Below are 21,665 nucleotides of genomic sequence, written 5' to 3' on the forward strand. Positions count from 1 at the left end.
GGCCGGACAGTTTTCTTCTCTCATTCATTTCATCTCTATTGTTCATCGTCCAGTTCGGTAAAATTTATTTTTTTCTGAAGTCAACAGAGATTGAAACTGTAATTGTTGCACAACTGTATGAATACGCACATATAAGTATGTACATATGTATGTACAGTGCACAGCATAAATCTTGATACCCTACCATTTCTAAAATTTTAACTTTAAGAAATTTCAGACATTATTCTAGATTCAATCACAAAAAAAACAGAACCAACTTTGTCTGCTGCATCAACAACGGCAAGCAAAAATGTAAATGTAAGTCAGAAATTCGTACAGCCAAAGGGTTTATATGCTCGCATTTTGAAGTAGCCAATGCGCGAAATAACGGCTGTTTTGATTTGCGATGCTTCGGAATAATATTTGTTGGCAAACTATTTTCAGCATATCTGATGAAGTTCATATATTCGCATCTGTGCTTACGTTTTTACGTGTCTAATCATCTCTCGAAAGACTTGAGACTTAGAGAAGAGAAAAATTGTTGCATGCATGCATAAAGATGGAAAATCATACTCAGAAATCGAGAAAATCATCCTCCTGGTGATGAGCAACAGTGCAAAAGGTAACACAAAGATTCAAAAAGGAGAAAAGGATTGAAAATGAGTGGGGATCAGACCGCCCTAGGAAGTTAACTGAGAGAGATGAACGTCTTATCAGGAGAACAATAGAAAAAAATCCTTTCAAAAACGCTCCGAATATAGCTGCTGTACTGCAAACATCTCTAAACACCATTCTTTCATCGAATACAGTGCGAGCCAACCAAGAGAAATGGATATACCTGTAAGACATGTATTGCTAAAAGAAAACCTTTTGTCAGTGATACTAATAGAAAAAAAAGAATCGAATTTGCTAGAGCTTATCAGCTTAAAGAATTTGACTTCTGGGACAAAGTAAATTTCTGCGACGAGTCGAAATATAATATTTTCAGATATTATGGGCGACTCAAAGTGTAGAGGAAACAAAATGAAGAATTAAATCCAAAAAATACAATTAAAACAGTCAAGCATGGAGGTGAAGGCGTCATGGTTTGGGGTTGCATGTCCACATCAGGTGTTGGCAATCTTGTTTTTATTGATGAAATAATGACAAAAGAAGTAAAGGGTTTTTCAATAAAAGGTGTTATTTTGATATTCAAAGAAAATGCTATTTTTTAATATAAATGATTGTGTGTTTCTTTATAAAGAAGAAGGCATGCCGTTAATAGTGGGAAATAACATCAAATAAATTACCACCACGACCACGCTTACAGGATAATATTCTTTTCATGAAATTTTCCATAACCGAATTGCAAAGTGGTTGCCCTATGTCCTCGATAGACTCACGAATTCCATCTTTGAGGTCTTGAATCGATCCTGGGCTGTTGGTGTGGACTTTCTCTTTCACGTGGTCCCAAAGAAAAAAGTCACAAGGTGTTAAATCACAACATCTCGGTGGCCAATTGTGATCACCTCTTCGAGTGATAACACGGTCCGGAAACGTTTCCCGTAAAAGATCAATGATTTTGTTGCTTGTGGGGCACGTAGCGCCGTCTTGTTGAAAATAAACGTTATCCAGATCAATACTATCCAATTCAGGCCATAAAAAATCGTTAATTATCTCTCCTGTTTAACACCTAACACCTGTTATTGGAAACCCCTTTATATTTAAAAATCCTTCTTACAAAGTGCTGAAAAAATTGGATTGTCTTGTGGATTTTATTTCCAGCAGGACAACACTCCGCGCACATAGTGAAGATGTCGCTAATACATAAAGTACCTCAATTGTTATCAACGCCTCCACAGAATCCAGTTATGAACCCTATAGAGCATTTATGAGATCATTTGCAAAAACCATTAAGGAAACACCACATAACTCACAAAAATCAACTTAAAAGCTTGCTCCAAGTCGAATGGCAAAATAAAAATTCGGATTATACAAAAAACTTGATTCATTCAATGCCTGACCGACTAAAATACCGACTGACTAAATTACGAGGATACCCTACTAGATATTAAATGTAATTTTTCTTTTACTTTATTGCAGAGTATCAACACTTTTGCTGTGTGAATTTTTAGATTTTCTATGGTTTTTTCATTCTTATTTGAGAATGAGATAGTTTATATTTTATATTTTCTTATATTTCACACGGGAACAATTGGATTTATTTAATTTTTAATAAAATATTGAAATACTCAAAAGTCTTCGTGATATTTTTTATAAACCATCTTTGAAGTGGTCGAGTATCAATGCTTCTACTTCACAGAATTTTTTATTAGGACCTTTCTCAATGCAGAAACACACTCGGAGTTTTGCCATTGCCTGCCGAAGGGCAACCGCTGTTAGAAAAAGCTCCTTTTGTTTGGTGTTTCATGCCCGGAGATTCGAACTTGTGCACTTCCGAGTGGTAGTCACTCACCAACCCGTTTGGCGGCTGCTGCAACCCATAGAAAATGATATTAAGGCAATTTTAATCATCAAATCGTCCAGACAAGAAATCAAAATCGTCACATTTTTTTTCGTGGAAAAACATGTGGAAAATTACCAAATAAAATTGTTGGGTTAAGAACGGTGAATTCACCTTTATGGATAATACGAGTAATCATCCAATACCTGTAGGTATGTATATATTATTGTAGGTGAAGTAAAAAAAAATAAATTTGTACCAGCTTATTATTTTTTCGAATGTGGAGTGTTGCTTATTTTTGAATATTTTTGTTATATGACTTTTTATAACTGTGTGTAGGAGGTTTAGAGACATAGTTATGGGGCGGTTTTGTGCTTTTTTGCTGCTAAATCTGCTAGTTCGTTGCCCTTGATTTTGGCGTGTCCTTTCGATATTATTTTTGAATTTTGATAAGCAGTTTCTTATGAAGTCTATATAATAATTATTATTGTTTACATTTTTTAACTTGTAAACTTGTTTGGTTTGCGTTTTTTTGAACCGTCTGTGAAAATTAGTTTGAATTGTTTTTTAAGTAATAAGAGATTTTGAAATATTTTTAATGCGTATTGTCTTTTTTTCACTGGTGGAGTGATGTATCTATGGCATTGAAATGTAGTTGCCATCCAGGAAATCGGGTTTTAATCTTAGGTTTATTATTAATGGGAATATCTAATTCCAGGGATTTTTCTATTATGCGATTGAGTGTTGATTGAATCGTAAATATGTTTTTGTTTAGAAATTATTATTTTGTGTGTTAGTTTGGAAAGTTTGACTGCTCATTAATGATTAGGTTTTTGCATAGTTTTTGTTGTGGTAAACTCCCTCATTTGTATTAACGGTATGCCTGTGTCAAACGTCATGTTGCTAATCGGAGTAGTACGGTATGTGCCTAAGGGGGTTCGTATAGCAGAGTTTAGTAATGAGTTGAGTTTGTTGATATTTGTTTTAGGTGAGTAGCCAAAAAGGTATAATCCGTAATAAATTTTTGATACGATTCAAGATTTGGTAGCGGCAATGATTGAACTAGTGTTAACGAGAAGTTTTGGGCTTGCAAGGCATTTTATTATGTTCAAACGTTTATTTGGTGAGTTGACAAGTTTTGAGATATGGGCTTCCCATTTATATCTTTTATTAAATTCGATGCCTAATATTTTTAAGTTTACGGTGTTGTTTTTTGTAAAATTGTTGCATGTGATATTTGGATGACAGTGTTTTTTCCTGCATATGTGCATGGGCTTGCATTTTTCTGATGCATTTGCATTTGCATTTCCTTTGAAAGAATGATAAAAAACAAGATTGCGTCTTTCGAATGCGTTGAATTCGTAGGGAGAATTTTTGTGATGATTCTACAGTGCTTCTTATTTAATTCCATACTCTCTTTAAATCGGTTTAGGCTAAAGCTACCTATAATTGATTTTGATTGCGATAAACCCTTTAGATTGTCCCAGTATCGTCCTCTACTTCCTCTATAACAGAAGAGAAGTTACTCTTTCCAAGATCACAAAATGGCTCTGGGCCAATAAATGGAGGGCCCCTCCTTTCTATTTTGTATAAAAACAGCATGCTCCGTAAGAGCACTGGACTTACTGTTAATCTACACTTATTGAAAAGTACGAAGTAGATATGTAAGACACAGTTTTCCATATAAAATAATTCAAAATCAACTACGCATTCCAAAAAATGTTGGCCAACTTCATACATTTTTACTCATATCGGTTAATTATTTACATTCTGTCAAAAAAATATCAGGATTTGTCTATTTGAAAACACGCGTCAAAGAAATGGTGCTGGAAAACCATCATTTAAGTTCCAGGGAGGTAGCTCGTGACCTTAGCGTGTCTCACGAATCAACTCGCAACATTTTACATCATTAATTGGGTATGAGACGCCAAGATGCGTGGCTGCTCGACACGTTCCAAGAGAGTTGAATTCCTTTAAAAAAATTCATCGAAAGAAAGTGGCTGAGGACATGCTTGAGCAAGTGAATTCGGATCACAGGTTTATCCAGCGCATCATAACAGGTACTGACTGGGAATTCGTTGAATAGTTCCACGGTAAATAAATAATGTTATTGGGAAGTTATACGACGTTTGAGAAAGAATGTGCGTAGGAAGCGGCCCAATTTGTGGAAAGAAAACCGTCTCACAAGATTCATATTGTAAACATTTTTTTTTACCAAGACTCGACAAATTTCATCGAACAGACGGATTTAGCCCCCTGTGACTTTTTCCTTTTACCAAAACTTAAATTGCCACTCCGTGGACGCCGCTTTGAGTCGATAGAGGCCATTAAAGAGAATTCGCTGAAGGAACTGAAGAAGATATCTTCAAACGCGTTTAAAAGGTGCTTTGATGACTGGACTAATAGTGGGCATATGTGAATTGCTTCGAATGGAGCGTCTTTTGAGGGCGAGAAAATAAATTTTGATGATTAAACAATTATTTTGCGTTTTATTGAACAATTGCCGGTACTTTTTTGACAGAATGTATATATTAGAATAAAGTCTTAGCAAACGAAATTTTGTGAAATTAAGTTTCAGATAGTGAATAAAATACTTAATGAATACTTAGAACTTATTCGTGAGAAGCTCTCGTATAATTTTCTTTGAATTGAACACAATTAATTTTACAAAACATCAGCCAATCAAAAAATAATAAAAAAGTAATATTATTTATTATTTTTTTGCCATAATACCCTGAGACCACCGTGGTCTTTTGGGCTTGGCTGTATGACTAAAATTATATTACGAAAATCGGCGCTCTGTGAAAAGTGTTCATCGCGCCCTCAGGCCAACTCAGCGAAGAGGCCCATTTTGGGCTTAATGGCTAGGTCAATAAGCAAAATTGCCCTATTTGGGCTTAAATTGCCACCTTTGGACTTTTATTTGTGGAATTTATCTAAAGCCTAAATGATTTATGAATAATCCAGCTCTGATTGAGGCATTGGAAGCCAAGATTACTAAAGTTATTCATTTGAAAGTGATTATCTTTAAAAACTAAATGCCATGAATGGTTGTACACAAAAATAATAAAGATTGCCCAATCAATATGAATTTTTATTGTTTTATTTCAATTTGAAATCACCCTTTAAAGTAGAAGTCAATGCATATGCGAATATATGTAAATATATGTAGTTACCTGATGTTTTGACACTAGGTGGATTTTGAGGTATATTAGTAGGCTTAGGGCAGCACACCTATTCAAATAATAATAAAATAGAACATTACTCTAAAACTAGTACTATTTTTTTATTTTATAATTGTCTTTGAATGGACATACCAGTGGATTTTTGCCAATCGTCCCGCATTTACTGCTTTGTAAAAATATTAATTCATCATTCTTCAAATTAGGTTTTAAAGCCAAGGTATATAGAACAGTGCAAGATTGTATTACCACGCAATCACCAGGTGTTCTGTTTGGTGTCTGACAGGCTCCATAAGTTGTTTCTGTTTAAATATAAAATAAACCAATTAAGTACATATGTATGTGGTTAAGTATTTTTGAAGTAGTAGACAGACTTTGCCGTGATATAAATATAGAGATGTAAAGTTATAAATTGAAATAAAAGATACAATCCCATATTCCTCTGACTAAATATAGTAAACTTGTCAAAAAAAAAGTTCACTCTTAGGGAGATAGGAACACTAAAAAGTATATGATCATTTCCTGCTAAAAAATTATAACTTCTGGCAACTACAATAAAAATGAAATTCTTTTTAAAGCGCGGGAATTGGTAAAGGGGTACGAGAACCACCGCTATCACATTAAAATAATAATAATAATATGTAAAATAATAATAAAAAAAAACGATCTTTTGATTCATTTGTTTCACTCGATGTATCCACACGGTTGGCCGCGATTTCAGTCAGAAACTTTTTGCAATTTGAATGCTTATATACATGTATGTGTGTATATGTTCACACTGAGCTTATAAACATTTAAATATACAGATATAACTACAAGGTGAAGTCCAAAATAAACAAGTCTGAGATACAACAGAAACGACAGGAGATTTGTTTTGATAACTTCGAGTTTGTTTATTCAAAATAGTCCCCTCTGGCCTCGATACACTGTTTTGCGGTACACGCCTTTTGGATGGCCTCTACGGACGCAAAACGTTTTCCTTTCATGGCCATTTTCAATTTTCCGAATAGATAGAAGTCATACCTATTGATGACTAGGGTCTGGAAATATATGCCAAAACGTGGACCCGCCGTGTCTTTGAACCGAATTAAACCAAACTTACACACATTGTTAAGGAGGTATTGAAGAGGGTTTCCGTATAGTTTGGATACCTATTGGTAGATAGGGTCTCGAGATATAGGTCAAAACGTGGACCCGGGTAACCTTCGGATGTGTATGTACAATATGGGTATCAAATGGAAGCTGTTGGTGAATGCTTTAGTTCAGAGTATTTCCATCCGCTCCGTGACTAGGGTCTCGAGATAGAGACCAAAACGTGGACCCTAAAATGTGTTTGTACAATATGGATATCAAATGAAAGCTGTTGATAAGTGCTTCAATACGGGGTAATTTTCATACCTATTGATGACTGGGGTCTCGAAATATATGCCAAAACGTGGACGCGCCGTGTCTTTGAACCGAATTAAACCAAACTTACACACATTGTTAAGTAGGTATTGAAGATGATTTCCGTATAGTTTGAATGCCTATTGGTAGATAGGGTCTCAAGATATAGATCAAAACGTGGACCCGGGTAACCTTCGGACGTGTATGTACAATATGGGTATCAAATGAAAGCTGTTGGGGAATGCTTTAGTACAGAGTATTTTTCATGCCGCTCCGTGACTGGGGTCTCGAGATATAGGTCAAAACGTGGACCCGGGTAACCTTTGGTTGTGTATGTACAATATGGGTATCAAATGAAAGCTGTTGATAAGTGCTTTAATACCGGGTAATTTTCATACCTATTGATGACTAGGGTCTTCAAATATATTCCAAAACGTAGACCCGCCGTGTCTTTGCACCGAATTAAACCAAACTTACGCACATTGTTAAGTAAGTATTGAAAATGGGTTTCGTAAAGTTTGGTTGTAATTCGGAGCACTGGCAACGGGTACAGCGTTCTTTTGAACCAGCCATAATGTCGCTTACTTTTTTAACGCTTGGGGCGGAACTGAACTGTCAAATTGACAGTGTGAGTTACAATGTGTCAATATTTATTTCTGATTTGGATGCCATAAGGAAAAAACGTAAGTGCAACATGTAAAAATTGTTTGTGAATTTTTTTGGAGTGGATTTTGGAACAGTGAATAATTTCTTACGAAATTTGAGAATTTAATGTGAAATCCGAGTGAAATTATGTGTTCGTGGAAAAAAAAATTTTTTTCGTTTTTTTTTTGAAAAATATAAATGGATAATGGTTAAAAAAGCTCCAATGCTTAATAAAACATATAAATTGAAACGAAAAATTCATGGATGATCAGGAAAAAAGACGATTGTTTCTTAGTTATTCATATGCGTTGATTTGAAATTTAAAAACAATCTTCTTTTTTCCTGATTTTCAATTTATATTTTATATTTACTCAAAAACAAATAGAAAAACAAAAAATATTGTTTATGCCAAAGCGCTTGAATAAAGAATAAAGAAATAAATAATTTGAAAACCATATATTTTCTATTCTAAACCATATCTATTCTATTTTAGTGTGCCCAGCGAAGGGGGCCGGGTTTGCTACTTTGTATAAAAACAGCATGCTCCGTAAGAGCACTGGACTTACTGTTAATCTACACTTATTGAAAAGTACGAAGTAGATATGTAAGACACAGTTTTCCATATAAAATAATTCAAAATCATCTACGCATTTCAAAAAATGTTGGCCAACTTCATAAATTTTTACTCATATCGGTTAATTATTTACATTCTGTCAAAAAAATATCAGGAATTGTCTATTTGAAAACACGCGTCAAAGAAATGGTGCTGGAAAACCATCATTTAAGTTCCAGGGAGGTAGCTCGTGACCTTAGCGTGTCTCACGAATCAATTCGTAACATTTTACATCATCAATTGGGTATGAGACGCCAAGACGCGTGGCTGCTCGACACGTTCCAAGAGAGTTGAATTCCTTTAAAAAAATTCATCGAAAGAAAGTGGCTGAAGACATGCTTGAGCAAGTGAATTTGGACCACAGGTTTATCCAGCGCATCATAACAGGTACTGACTGGGAATTCGTTGAATAGTTCCACGGTAAATAAGTAATGTTATTGGGAAATTATACGACGTTTGAGAGAGAATGTGCGTAGGAAGCGGCCCAATTTGTGGAAAGAAAACCCATGGATCTTGCACCATGATAATGTACCGTCTCACAAGATTCATATTGTAAACATTTTTTTTTTTACCAAAACTCGACAAATTTCATCGAACAGACGGATTTAGCCCCCTGTGACTTTTTCCTTTTACCAAAACTTAAATTGCCACTCCGTGGACGCCGCTTTGAGTCGATAGAGGCCATTAAAGAGAATTCGCTGAAGGAGCTGAAGAAGATATCTTCAAACGCGTTTAAGAGGTGTTTTGGTGACTGGACTAATAGTGGGCATATGTGTATTGCTTCGAATGGAGCCTATTTTGAAGGCGACAAAGTAAATTTTGATGATTAAACAATTATTTTCCGTTTTATTGAACAATTCTCGGCACTTTTTTGACAGAACGTATATATTAGAATAAACAGTCTTAGCAAACGAAATTGTGTGAAATTAAGTTTCAGATAGTGAATAAAATACTTAATAAATACTTAGAACTTATTCGTGAGAAGCTCTCGTATAATTTTCTTTGAATTGAACACAATTAATTTTACAAAACATCAGCCAATCAGAAAATAATAAAAAAGTAATATTATTATTTTTTTGCCATAATACCCTGAGACCACCGTGGTCTTTTGGGCTTGGCTGTAAGACTAAAATTATATTACGAAAATCGGCGCCCTGTGAAAAGTGTTCACCGCGCCCTCAGGCCAACTCAGCGAAGAGGCCCATTTTGGGCTTAATGGCTAGGTCAATAAGCAAAATTGCCCTATCTGGGCTTAAATTGCCACCTTTGGACTTTTATTTGTGGAATTTATGTAAAGCCTAAATGATTTATGAATAATCCAGCTCTGATTGAGGCATTGGAAGCCAAGATTACTAAAGTTATTCATTTGAAAGTGATTATCTTTAAAAACTAAATGCCATGAATGGTTCTACACAAAAATAATAAAGATTGCCCAATCAATATGAATTTTTGTTGTTTTATTTCAATTTGAAATCACCCTTTAAAGTAGAAGTCAATGCATATGCGAATATATGTAAATATATGTAGTTACCTGATGTTTTGACACTAGGTGGATTTTGAGGTATATTAGTAGGCTTAGGGCAGCACACCTATTCAAATAATAATAAAATAGAACATTACTCTAAAACTAGTACTATTTTTTTATTTTATAATTGTCTTTGAATGGACATACCAGTGGATTTTTGCCAATCGTCCCGCATTTACTGCTTTGTAAAAATATTAATTCATCATTCTTCAAATTAGGTTTTAAAGCCAAGGTATATAGAACAGTGCAAGATTGTATTACCACGCAATCACCAGGTGTTCTGTTTGGTGTCTGACAGGCTCCATAAGTTGTTTCTGTTTAAATATATATTAAAATAAACCAATTAAGTACATATGTATGTGGTTAAGTATTTTTGAAGTAGTAGACAGACTCTGCCGTGATATAAATATAGAGATGTAAAGTTATAAATTGAAATAAAAGATACAACCCCATATTCCTCTGACTAAATATAGTAAACTTGTCAAAAAAAAAGTTCACTCTTAGGGAGATAGGAACACTAAAAAGTATATGATCATTTCCTGCTAAAAAATTATAACTTCTGGCAACTACAATAAAAATGAAATTCTTTTTAAAGCGCGGGAATTGATAAAGGGGTACGAGAACCACCGCTATCACATTAAAATAATAATAATAATATGTAAAATAATAATAAAAAAAAACGATCTTTTGATTCATTTGTTTCACTCGATGTATCCACACGGTTGGCCGCGATTTCAGTCAGAAACTTTTTGCAATTTGAATGCTTATATACATGTATGTGTGTATATGTTCACACTGAGCTTATAAACATTTAAATATACAGATATAACTACAAGGTGAAGTCCAAAATAAACAAGTCTGAGATACAACAGAAACGACAGGAGATTTGTTTTGATAACTTCGAGTTTGTTTATTCAAAATAGTCCCCTCTGGCCTCGATACACTGTTTTGCGGTACACGCCTTTTGGATGGTCTATACGGACGCAAAACGTTTTCCTTTCATGGCCAGTTTCAATTTACCGAATAGATAGAAGTCATAGGGAGCCATATCAGGCGAATACGGTGAGTGATTGATGGTTAAAATGCGATTTCTAGCCAGAAAATCAGTCACAAGAGTGGATCGATGCGATGGTGCATTATCATGCAATAAGCGCCAACTTCCTCCTCCGCGGTATTCATGGCGAATTCGACGAATGCCAAAATAGAAAATTCCATTGACGGTTTGGCCCGTTGGCACGAACTCCTTGTGGACAACTCCCTTGGAATCGTAAACACAAATGAGCATCGACTTGATTTTTGACTTCTCCAAACACGATTTTTTGGGAGGTGGCTCATCTGGAGCCTTCCATTCGGCACTTTGACGATTAATTTCAGATTCGTGTTGGAAACACCATGTTCCATCACCAGGTCAAATGTTGTAAAGGAAGTTCGCGTCTTTTCTCGCCTCATTAATGAGGTCTTTTGAGTGATGAATTCTTAACAATTTTTGGTGATCAGTTAACTTTTGCGGAATGAAACGTGCACAGACCTTTCGTAAGTCCAAATGATCAGTTAAAACGCGATAAATTGATGTTTTAGAGATATTGAACTACGATTCCATGAATTTCCATGATGATTTCGGTTCAGTTTTAATAAATTTACCAACAATTTCGAGGGAAATTTCGGTGATTACGTCCTGAAGTCTTTAACTCCGACGCCTTGCTCGAACTCGTGGAAGCTGAGCAAAATTTGACAGTCGATATGATAGCTCAGAGGTTAAATTCATCGCATGGAACAGTTCACAGGCACCTGGTTCAGTTGGGAAAGGTTTCAAAGCTGGGAAAATGGGTTCTCCATAGACTTTCCGTCGCCAACTTTGAGCAGAGAGTGAATGTGTGTTCTCAGCTGCTGCAATGGCTTGAAAATGAAAGTTTTTTGAACCGTATCGTTACTGCTGATGAAAAATGGGTCCTTTACAATAATCCTGCTCGCAAACGCTAATGGTTAGATAAAGATGAGACACCAGAACCGACCCCGACCCCTAGAGATGGCATTCACCCCAAGAAGATTCTCCTGTCTATTTGGTGGGATATGGCCGGTATTGTTTATTATGAACTTCTGGAACCAAACTAGACGACAACTGCTGACTATTATTCCCATCAGCTATCAAACCTTAATGAGGCACTTAAAAAAAATCGACCGTCTTTGGTGAATTGACGCAAAGTTTTGTTTCGACGACAACGAAAGACCTCATACCGCAAGGCAAACATTAGGCAAGCTGAACGAGCTCGTATGGGAGCTAATGCCGCATCCACCATACTCTCCGAATATTGCACCTTGTGTTTATCACCTTTTCCGTGGACTTCAATCCCATATGAGCAACAAGAACTACTCCTCAAAAGAAGCTATAAAAAGGGATATCGAAGCGTATTTTGGCTCCAAGGACAAATAATTTTTTGAGCAGGGAATTAAAAATTTGCCTAAACGTTGGGAAGACATTGTAAATAATGAAGAAAAATATATTATTGATTAATAAAAACTTTAAACATCTTTTTTATTAATTTTCTTCATCTGACAGCGATGATGAAGTGGAAGAAATTATTGTGTTTATACTTTTAATTTAATACGAGGTAGATCAAATGAAAATTGTTTCAAAATGAATTTTCCTGCCAACAATTTAATCAGCTGTTCGTCAAACTTACAAATTGTTACTGGTTTTGCGTTCATGTACTTTTTTGGATATTTTTCTCTCTCTTGAGAAAATACATCAGATAAGCGTGGCCACCTAAGAGCAATTCGAGAAACTTTGAACAATAACGATTTCCACAACAGTACACCACGCAAAAAGCCTATCATTTCTGAAAAAAACTGCAAACTTTTCTTGGAATTTGCAAGCACATAAAAAAAGAGGATGGATATTTGTGTTTACTAATGAATAAAAGTTTTATATTATATATTTGGCACCGATGGAAAGTTGGAAACAATCAGGTTTCTTGTAGTGTTGTACTCAAAGAGCGCATGATAGAAGTTAGGAACAGTATAACGTCTGCAGAACTGACAAAGTCAAGAAATTATTGATGCTAACGGCGGATCAACTAAATACTAAACAGCAACAATATATAGGATTAAGTAAAGTTTTCACGCTAAATTAAATTGTTTTTGAACTGTATGTGACTTTTGTAAGCGCTGTTTCCTCATATGTATCCCAACAGTTCTTCTATCACTAAGCAGTTGAAGAGTAGTACCTTTCCTGTCTAGCTCATCGGGGTTACAATTTCCCCTAATTTCTCTATTCGCCGGAACCCAAATAAGGCTGACCTTGAATACGATACCAATTTAGGGCTTTAGCGTTTTTAGATATGTACGTAGCCACTCCATTTATAGCTAGAACTTCTGCCTGATAGACGTAGCTGCAGTGGTCTGGTGGTCGAACAGTTAGTTCAAGTCCTAATTGCTTCGCGTTCCTCTTTTCCACTTTTCCTCTTGATATTTGCCGCTCTTATCTTGACGGTATGTCGTTATTGAAGAGTTTGTCGAAGGTGAGTCTATGAATAGAGGAGTCCATTTCTTGTTTCTGACCATTCAGATGAGAGAACTGAGATGATGAGAATTGAGGCGTGGCCAAACTGCTGGTCTTTCCATAGCGCCATACTTTTAAGGGGGGACCCTCATTTAGACGGTCGAAAAATGCATCATTTTTGGGAATTTTTTTCTCAGGTAAAATAACTTCAAACGTTTTGTAATTCATAAAGTACTCTAATAAATGTCTTGACTGTCTACAAAAATTTTCGGAGAAGAAAAAAAACATTTTAAGTATGGAAATATACACCTCGTCCATGGCACCTCATTCTATCTGTGTACATTCTAGCGCTCTGAATTTTTTTCTGAAATAAAAAAACCAAATTTTTTTTAAAACTTTAGGATAATACCTTCGATGTGACATTTTGATTTAAAAAAAAATGTCGAAATTGATATTTTTTACCCAGTTTTATGTTAAAAGTGATTTTTCATGCATAAAAATTGACTTTAAAATTACAAAAAAATATGAAAATCTTTTTTTTTTTAAAAACACTTAAAGTCACATTGAAAACAATTTAATTATCTTTAAAATGAGCTATTGTAAAGCCTGATTGGTTCAATACAGCGTTCTCAATTGTGTACACAAAATCGAAAAATGATGTTTCGAGAAAAACGCGTTTAAAGTTTTGGATACAGGCGATCAGGCCACCCGTCGCGTCCTGTTAAAAATTTTGTCACTCCTTCAAAAATACAGATATCGACTTGAAATTTTGAAAGTATATTCTTAAATAGTTGTAGAATAGATTAAAATTATTTCCAAAAAATCGATTTTTTTGACCCGATAAATGAGGGTCCCCCCTTTAGTCTAAGCGCTAAGGACACGGCCACGTGTTTCCCTACAAGATTTAGTGCAGGCAGGTGGATTAACACTTCCAGCGAATTGTTTGGCTAATCCTTAAAGCATCAGATATGCATAAAAAGGATATTCTTTGGACCTTACTCATGAGTTTAGCGTAACTCGTCTCTTGAGTAGAAGTGTAATCAATTAAAAGGGCCAAACATTTAGTTTTGAAAATTTTTTTATTTCAATTCAAAGTAAAAAATATGCGAAAACAATGCAAATTTTTAGCCATTCTTAGTTCACTCGAGCTTTGCCGAATCCTGTTGAAACGTCCATGGTCTGCCACCGAAATGTTTGTCTGCCCACGACTTCAAAGCATTCTCCACAATACTTTCTCGATAATATTTCGCATTTACCTTGACACCAGGTTCGATGAAAACGATTGGAGAGCGCCCATCTGCGGTTACAGCGGCTGCTGCCTCCTGGTGGCCAATCGATGACTGATATTATCGTGAGAACGGTCGGTCAAATAAACTCTATCTTTTTGGGAGTTTACGAAAAATTTTCTCGTCGGTAAACTTAATGTTGGGAAATTGACCGCTTTCGGCCAAGCGAAGCAACTCCTTCGTTCTCTCAAGTCTGACTTGTTGCTGGTTTGGTGTGAGATCATGCGGCGCCTTTTGGATCTTGTAAGGCTTGACTGTGAGATCCTTTTTCACTATGTGACGGCCACTACTATTTTATATATATATATTTTATATTATATATTTTCAGTTCTTTCGCCATTTTATTGGTACTTCGTCGGGGATTTCGCTCAATTCGCTTCTTCACTTCTTGAATAATTTCACGGGACGTTGCAGTTTTTTGATGACCATCTCCGTGATGTTTCGCGGAGCTACCAGTATCATTGTAACGAGTAATGAAGCGATAAACAAAAACTTTATTTACTTTAAGGTGCTCGAGTTCACGAACAATCGCTGGTTGTGATTTTCCAACCAAATATAATGCAATCACACTATTACGTTTGAAAGCCATTACTGATTTTCTTTTTTCGCGTTTACTCTCGGCAAAATGCTTCCGCGCGCTTTTTTTACGGTGTACGTCTTGATATTTTTCCCCAAATTATGTATCATATTCGGGGTTTCGAACCTGTGGTACTACCTGCGGTCACGCATTCGGCTACAGTGGCCGCGATTTTAGCTGACTTTAAAATCGGTAATTGGTAATTTGTGTTCATTGTTTTTCTAAGGCCATCTCTAAAGTTTAGCATTTTACGAAAATCTGGTCGATGATAGACTTACCAGGACTAAAGTCACATTGGTTTTGCCCCATCTGTTCATTACAAAATAATTACTTTTTTGCTAATGCTCAGTAATAGAAATACACTACACTTGGAATACATTGGGATCAGATGCGGGTTTATTAGAGACACATCAATCCAATAACAAGAAAAGCACCACGAAGATCGTTCTCACACTTAAGGGTCGAGACACTAAAATACATGTTTATAAAATTTTAAAGCTCAAATAACAAGTAAAAATCCAACTGTTTTGTCTACGGCCATAAAAGTATGAAGTACACCGAGTTTGACCGAGCCTTGATAGATATATTTTTTTAGCAAATATATTCGAAGAAACTTTTGTCTATACTTCCACGAATTCAACTATAGGTCAACCTCGGCAAGGTGCAATTGTTTACAAGTTTATTTATATGAAAATTCAAATTCAAAGAAACAGAAGAGGGAAAAATGAAATACTAACATACGCACACACAAATTAAAACATATAAATTACACAAGCATATAAACATTTTTATTGATAAGGCTATAAATAAAACATCACAGTTCCAAGTATGAATTTGCTTCAGAAGATTTTACACCACACATCTTACCTACTGCAACCGAACCCAAAACACTCAAACCACAAGTAATAAGTGCTAATATATTTTTAACAAATCCCATGTTTTGTTAGGTCCAAATTAAAACTATTTCCAAAAATATGTTACTGTTACAGAAAACTCTGTAACTCTGTAACTCTGCACTGTATTTTAAAACCGACTTCTTCAAGCCGAGTATCGAAGGAAACTGTAGACATTTCCTACAAATACATACGTTTTATAATGCAGTTCTCGGCGAATGCAACCTCAGCCCCGAAACCGCATTTGGTAGAAACACAAATTTCACAAAACTCATGGCACTTTTTTGATTTCATTATTCCTTAACTTTTGTTTACTTGAACAAAGCACTATGGGGTTTTTTTAAATTTTTTTGGCATAAATCACAAATTTAAAGATAATGACTAAAATTTTTGCAGTCAATCACGTAGATTAAAGTAGAATTTAGGTTTTTGTTTATTTTTCATTCGATTACGCCTACACCTCCGCCCTGAACATGATCTTTAAAATAATGTGACAATTTATAGTAAATTTGTGTTTCCATATATTTCATTTATTTCGCGAATTTGTGCATTCTTAAACAATAAGTATTTATTTAAAATTAATTAAATTATTTCTTTGTTTTTATATTAAATTTGTCTGGGTGGATAATTCCCTTCCAAAATGGCTTAGGTACATTTTTAAACTGCATATATGTGTTCTAAGAAGAAAGAAAAACTTGTTTGAACTTACTTTTCTTCTATTTTAATATATTCTTCGTCAGAAGTAATCACATCAAGTTCAATATCTTCGTCATATTCTTCATCTTCCTCCTGATCCTGGGTCTTTTCGAAAATTTGGCGTATTGAGAATATTTGGTCGATGGTAGACTTTCCAGGTCTGAAGCCACACTGATAAGGTCCAATCAGTTGGTTGACGGTGGGCTTCAGCCTTTCACACAATACGCTCGCTAGAACCTTATAGGCGATATTTAGAAGACTAATCCCGCGGTAATTGGCACAAATTGCAGGATCGCCCTTCTTATGGATTGGGCAGAGCGCACTTAAATTCCAATCGGCAGGCATGCTTTCATCCAACCATATTTTGCATAGAAGCTGATGCATGCACCATACCAGCTCCTCGCCGCCATGTTTGAATAACTCACCCGGCAGTCCGTCGTGTTCTTTAGCCGCGTTATCGCTATTCTCACCTCGTCATGATCGGGTAGCGGAACGACAATTCCGTCGTCAACGATTGGGGTATCGGGATCTTCACTTTCTCGGTGACATGCGCAGCTGTCACTGTTTAATAGGTTCGAGAAGTGTTCCCTCCATAATTTAAGGTTGCTCTGTACGTCAGTCACCAGTTCGCCGTCTTTGTTCTTACGAGAAAACGCCCCGGTCTTAAAACCTTCTACTCTGGTAGAATTTTCGGGCGTTGTTCCTGTTGGCCAGCATCTCAAGCTCTTCGCACTCACGTATTTCGGTCTCTCGTTTCTTCTTTCGGATAATACGTCTCTTTTCCTTTTTCAGCTCTCTGTAGCGATCCCACATGGCTCGCGTTGCGCCCGATCGCAGCGTGGCTCTATAGGCGGCATCCTTTCTTTCTGCGGCAGCATGACATTCCTCGTCGTACCAATTGTTTTTTCGGGCTCGCCGGAATCCAATTTCTTCTTCGGCGGCGGTACGTAGAGAACGAGAAATGTTGCTCCATTGTTCGTGGATGCCGGTTTGTTGGGCAGTACTCTCTGAGAGCAGGAGTGAGAGTCGAGTGGCGAATCTTCTGGCTGTCTGTTGTGATTGCAGCTTTTCGATGTCGAACATTCTTGGCGTAGGTAGATGCACGTTTTTTGCTGCACAGAGGCGTGTGCGCAGTTTGGCTGCAACAAGGTAGTGATTCGAGTCGATGTTGGGTCCTCGGATCGTACGTACATCTAATACACTAGAAGCGTGTCTTCTATCTGTCACAACATGATCGATCTGGTTTCGTGTTTTTCGATCAGGAGACAGCCAGGTGACTTGGTGAATCTTCTTATGATGGAATCTGGTGCTGCAGACTACCATGTTTCGGGCCCCGGCGAAGTCGATCAGCCTCTGTCCGTTACCGGATGTTTCGTTGTGCAGGCTGAATTTTCCGACTGTGGGACCAAAAATTCCCTCCTTTCCCACCATGGCGTTGAAGTCGCCAAGCACGATTTTTATGTCGTGGCGGGGGCAGCGCTCATAGGAACGTTCCAGGCGCTCATAGAAAGAATCTTTGGTCGCATCGTCCTTCTCTTCCGTTGGGGCGTGGGTGGAAATTAGCGATATGTTAAAAAAACCGTTAACTGCTTTATCTAAATACATCGGGTTTAGCTTAACAATTAGGATGTCCTCTAACATATCTGGGTCCAGTCGGTTGCGGTTATCCGTTAGTATCAACTTTAGGTATGAAAATGCCCTTTCAATGATAACCAAATTAATCACGTATGAGTTGATCAAAAGACCAAAAGGGGAAAGATGTAGAACTGGGACACTGACAATATGCATACATATGTATGTATATAGAAATGTGTACATTCCTGTTTGTGTATGACCTAAAGATTGCTAATACATATGTATTTATGTGTGTGTGTATGGATGTTTGTTGTTTGATATTTGCCTGTCATCGCTTGTTTTGCACATATTTTTACGGCCTTATCATGTACGAGAACAGCCACTACCAAAATATTTTTGTGTTCATATGTAGGTATGTACATGAGAAAGGCAAAATATTTTGGCTCGTCTCAATCATGGGTGATAAAAAAATTAAAGAAATACAAATTTAAGTACACATACATATGTACATGTTTGAACCACGAGTGAGAAATTAGAACTCTGCTCGTTTTTTAGATATTAAAAAAAATATTTTTAACTAGCTTTTGATTTTGACTCTAAGTAATTACTTGCGTTGGAGGTACCGCAAAGCATATAAGTTAACACGGTCAATATTCTCTGTTTATAAAAATGCAGAAACAGCAAAATCACATTTTGTGCGAACGAAAGTGATCGCGACAAAATGTGAAGAACCTTACTTACCTGTTCCATTTGAAATTTGATGATTAGCCAATATTTACTTACATGCAATATTTAGCGGAAGCAATCGCGACGGAATATAAGCCGCCGCGACTTCCAACAACAACAATAATAATTATAAAATATTGAATTACACAAATAACAATTTAGCAAGTAAGCAATTTCATTGTAAATTGTAGCAAAATAAGAATTTAGTAAGTGAGCAAATTGTAATAGTAAGTAAGCAAATTGTATTAGCAAGTAAGCAATTTTGTACTACAATATATGTATAAGACATTATCAAATAAAACAAGCAGGTTCAGTTGAAACTTAAAATCATTTTTACAAGTCGTGGCCTGCAGTCGATAACTGGCGCCCAACATAAATTAAAACTTCAAAAAAGTAAAACGGATAAATCCTACAAGATTTTTATTTAAAACAAAAAAGGATACAAAATTTTCTAGTTTATTGAGTAATTAATTAAGCTCAAAAAAAAAAAAAAAGAGAGTGTGAAATAAAAACCTTAAACAACAAAAACTTTATCAAATATCCTAGCTTTCAAAAAGTGTGAAACGGATAAATCCTACAAGATTTTTATTTGGAAAGGATACAAATTTTCCTGGTAATAAAATCCTTAAACTATAAAAACTTTATCAGGATCAAACATCCAAGAGACCGCATTGAAGTATTGTACAACCACCTGCAGCCGCCTACTGCCGTGACACCACCTGTACCCGAGTACGGAAATAAGCCTCCGAAAAAGGAAGAATCAGGACGTCCAGTGATGACCAAAGTGAAAGTGACGCTGTTCCTCGTATTATTGTAAGTTATTAAGAAATTATCTTTATACAAAAAATCACAACTAAATTATTATTAAATATATAATTATATATAAATTAATAATTAATAATTAAAAATAAAAATGGAAAGTATTGAAAATGCAATAACGCAGAGGCGGAACTCAACGAAATGAGGAGGTTGCCAGACTGCGTGAAAGATCTGCAAATCTTTGACGGAAATCCGATTCAATATATTTCATGGATCTCTAGTGTAGAATCTATTTTAAAAGATTACGAGGTAGTTAAAACCAGACCCATCCTTCGTGCTATAACGCAGCATATTAGGAATAAAATAAGAGGACCGGCGGATACAGCCCTAATCTCTTATAACATATTTAACGATGACTGGGAAAAAATTAAGACCTGCCTCTCCTTACACTACGCAGACAAGCGTGATCTCAGAACTCTAGAATACGAACTAACAACATTAAGCCAGAGAAATTCTAGTGTAGACCACTTTTACGCCAGGATTAACTACCAACTCTCACTTATAATAAATAAGATTAAGGCTCAGGCACATTCAGAGGAAGCTATAAGCGCTCTGATAGATAGCTACAGGACTAGGGCATTCGATGTTTTCATTAGGGGAGTGCAAGGTGAGCTTTCGAGGATATTAATAATCCAAAAGCCGGAAACATTACCTGAAGCCTATACTTCCTGCTTAGAAATTCAAAATATGAACTTAAGAAATCATTCGATTTACCCAAAAAGTCCCGGCAATGCGAACTACAAAAAAAACAATTATTCCGCAATATCAAATTCATCAAACGAATTGAACGTTCGAGAAAAGAATATTTTATTCTTATATTTATAATTTTAAAAACCAAAATAACGCTAGGCAAACTCAACTACAAGGACCACCTCCACGGCCTACACAGCCAAAACCACCTGTCCCAATGGAGGTTGATCCATCATTGCATTCTCAAAAGGTAAATTATATAAACAGACCAAACAATGCACACGCTACGAGGTCACAGAATACCTCAAATATACCAAGGAAACAACCAAAACTGTATAATATTGAGTCAGAAGACGAAGAAATTGATGAACAAGAGAATGGCGAGGAAATAAATTTTATGATAGACGCCGATCAAGCCTTCCTTACATAAATTACCACATAAAAAACGATTGAATTTTAAAATTCCTAATTGATACTGGAGCTAACAAAAATTTCATTTCTGATAAAATTTCTGTAGGTTCCAAAAAGTTGGATAAACCATTTACCGTGCAATCTGCAGCCGGACAGGTACTGATAACCCGCAAAGTAAGTGGTCAATTTTTCAAAAATTTGGGCATTATGACTAAACTCGACTTTTTCGTATTGCCAAATTTAAAATCTTTCGATGGCATAATAGGGGACGACACCTTAAAAAATTTAGGAGCTATAATTGATAGAAAAAATAATATGCTACGATTAAATGATACCGAAATTAAATTACAAGAAAAAACGGGTAGGCAAGTAAATACTCTAATCAATGCTACTAATGATATAGAAACTATTAAACGAAAATACGCAGAAATTTTTGGTCCTGTTTCGGACAGCGGCACTATTGACACGAGTGTCCGCGTAGAAATTAAAAGAACAACAGAGGAACCCGTTTACACAAAATCATACCCCTACCCAGCGAATCTTAGGGAAGAGATGGATAAACAGATAAAAGAGTTGCTAAAGGACGGCATAATTAGGCCTTCAAAAAGTCCCTATAACTCTCCCTTGTGGGTAGTGCCGAAGAAGCCAGGGCCATCTGGGGAAAAAAGGTACAGGGTGGTTATAGATTTCAAACGCTTAAATGCAGTAACCATTCCTGAC

The 21,665-nt window shown here is 36.0% G+C and overlaps 1 protein-coding gene across 1 annotated transcript in view; it reads right to left on the reverse strand.

Moving 5' to 3' along the window:
* Positions 1-16,177, reverse strand: part of LOC129248119 (serine protease easter-like) — a 31,469-nt gene extending 15,292 nt beyond the window's left edge. The window contains exons 1-5 of the mRNA XM_054887557.1: positions 16,003-16,177; positions 9,921-10,087; positions 9,780-9,837; positions 5,740-5,906; positions 5,599-5,656 (exon numbers count right to left, since the gene is read on the reverse strand). Coding sequence (XP_054743532.1) covers positions 5,599-5,656; positions 5,740-5,906; positions 9,780-9,837; positions 9,921-10,087; positions 16,003-16,072 — 520 coding nt within the window. The 5' untranslated portion in view covers positions 16,073-16,177. The remainder of the gene's footprint in view (positions 1-5,598; positions 5,657-5,739; positions 5,907-9,779; positions 9,838-9,920; positions 10,088-16,002) is intronic.
* Positions 16,178-21,665: the final 5,488 nt, after the last annotated feature.

This window comes from Anastrepha obliqua, chromosome 5 (assembly GCF_027943255.1).
Source record: "Anastrepha obliqua isolate idAnaObli1 chromosome 5, idAnaObli1_1.0, whole genome shotgun sequence".
Classification (NCBI taxonomy): Eukaryota; Metazoa; Arthropoda; class Insecta; order Diptera; family Tephritidae; genus Anastrepha; species Anastrepha obliqua.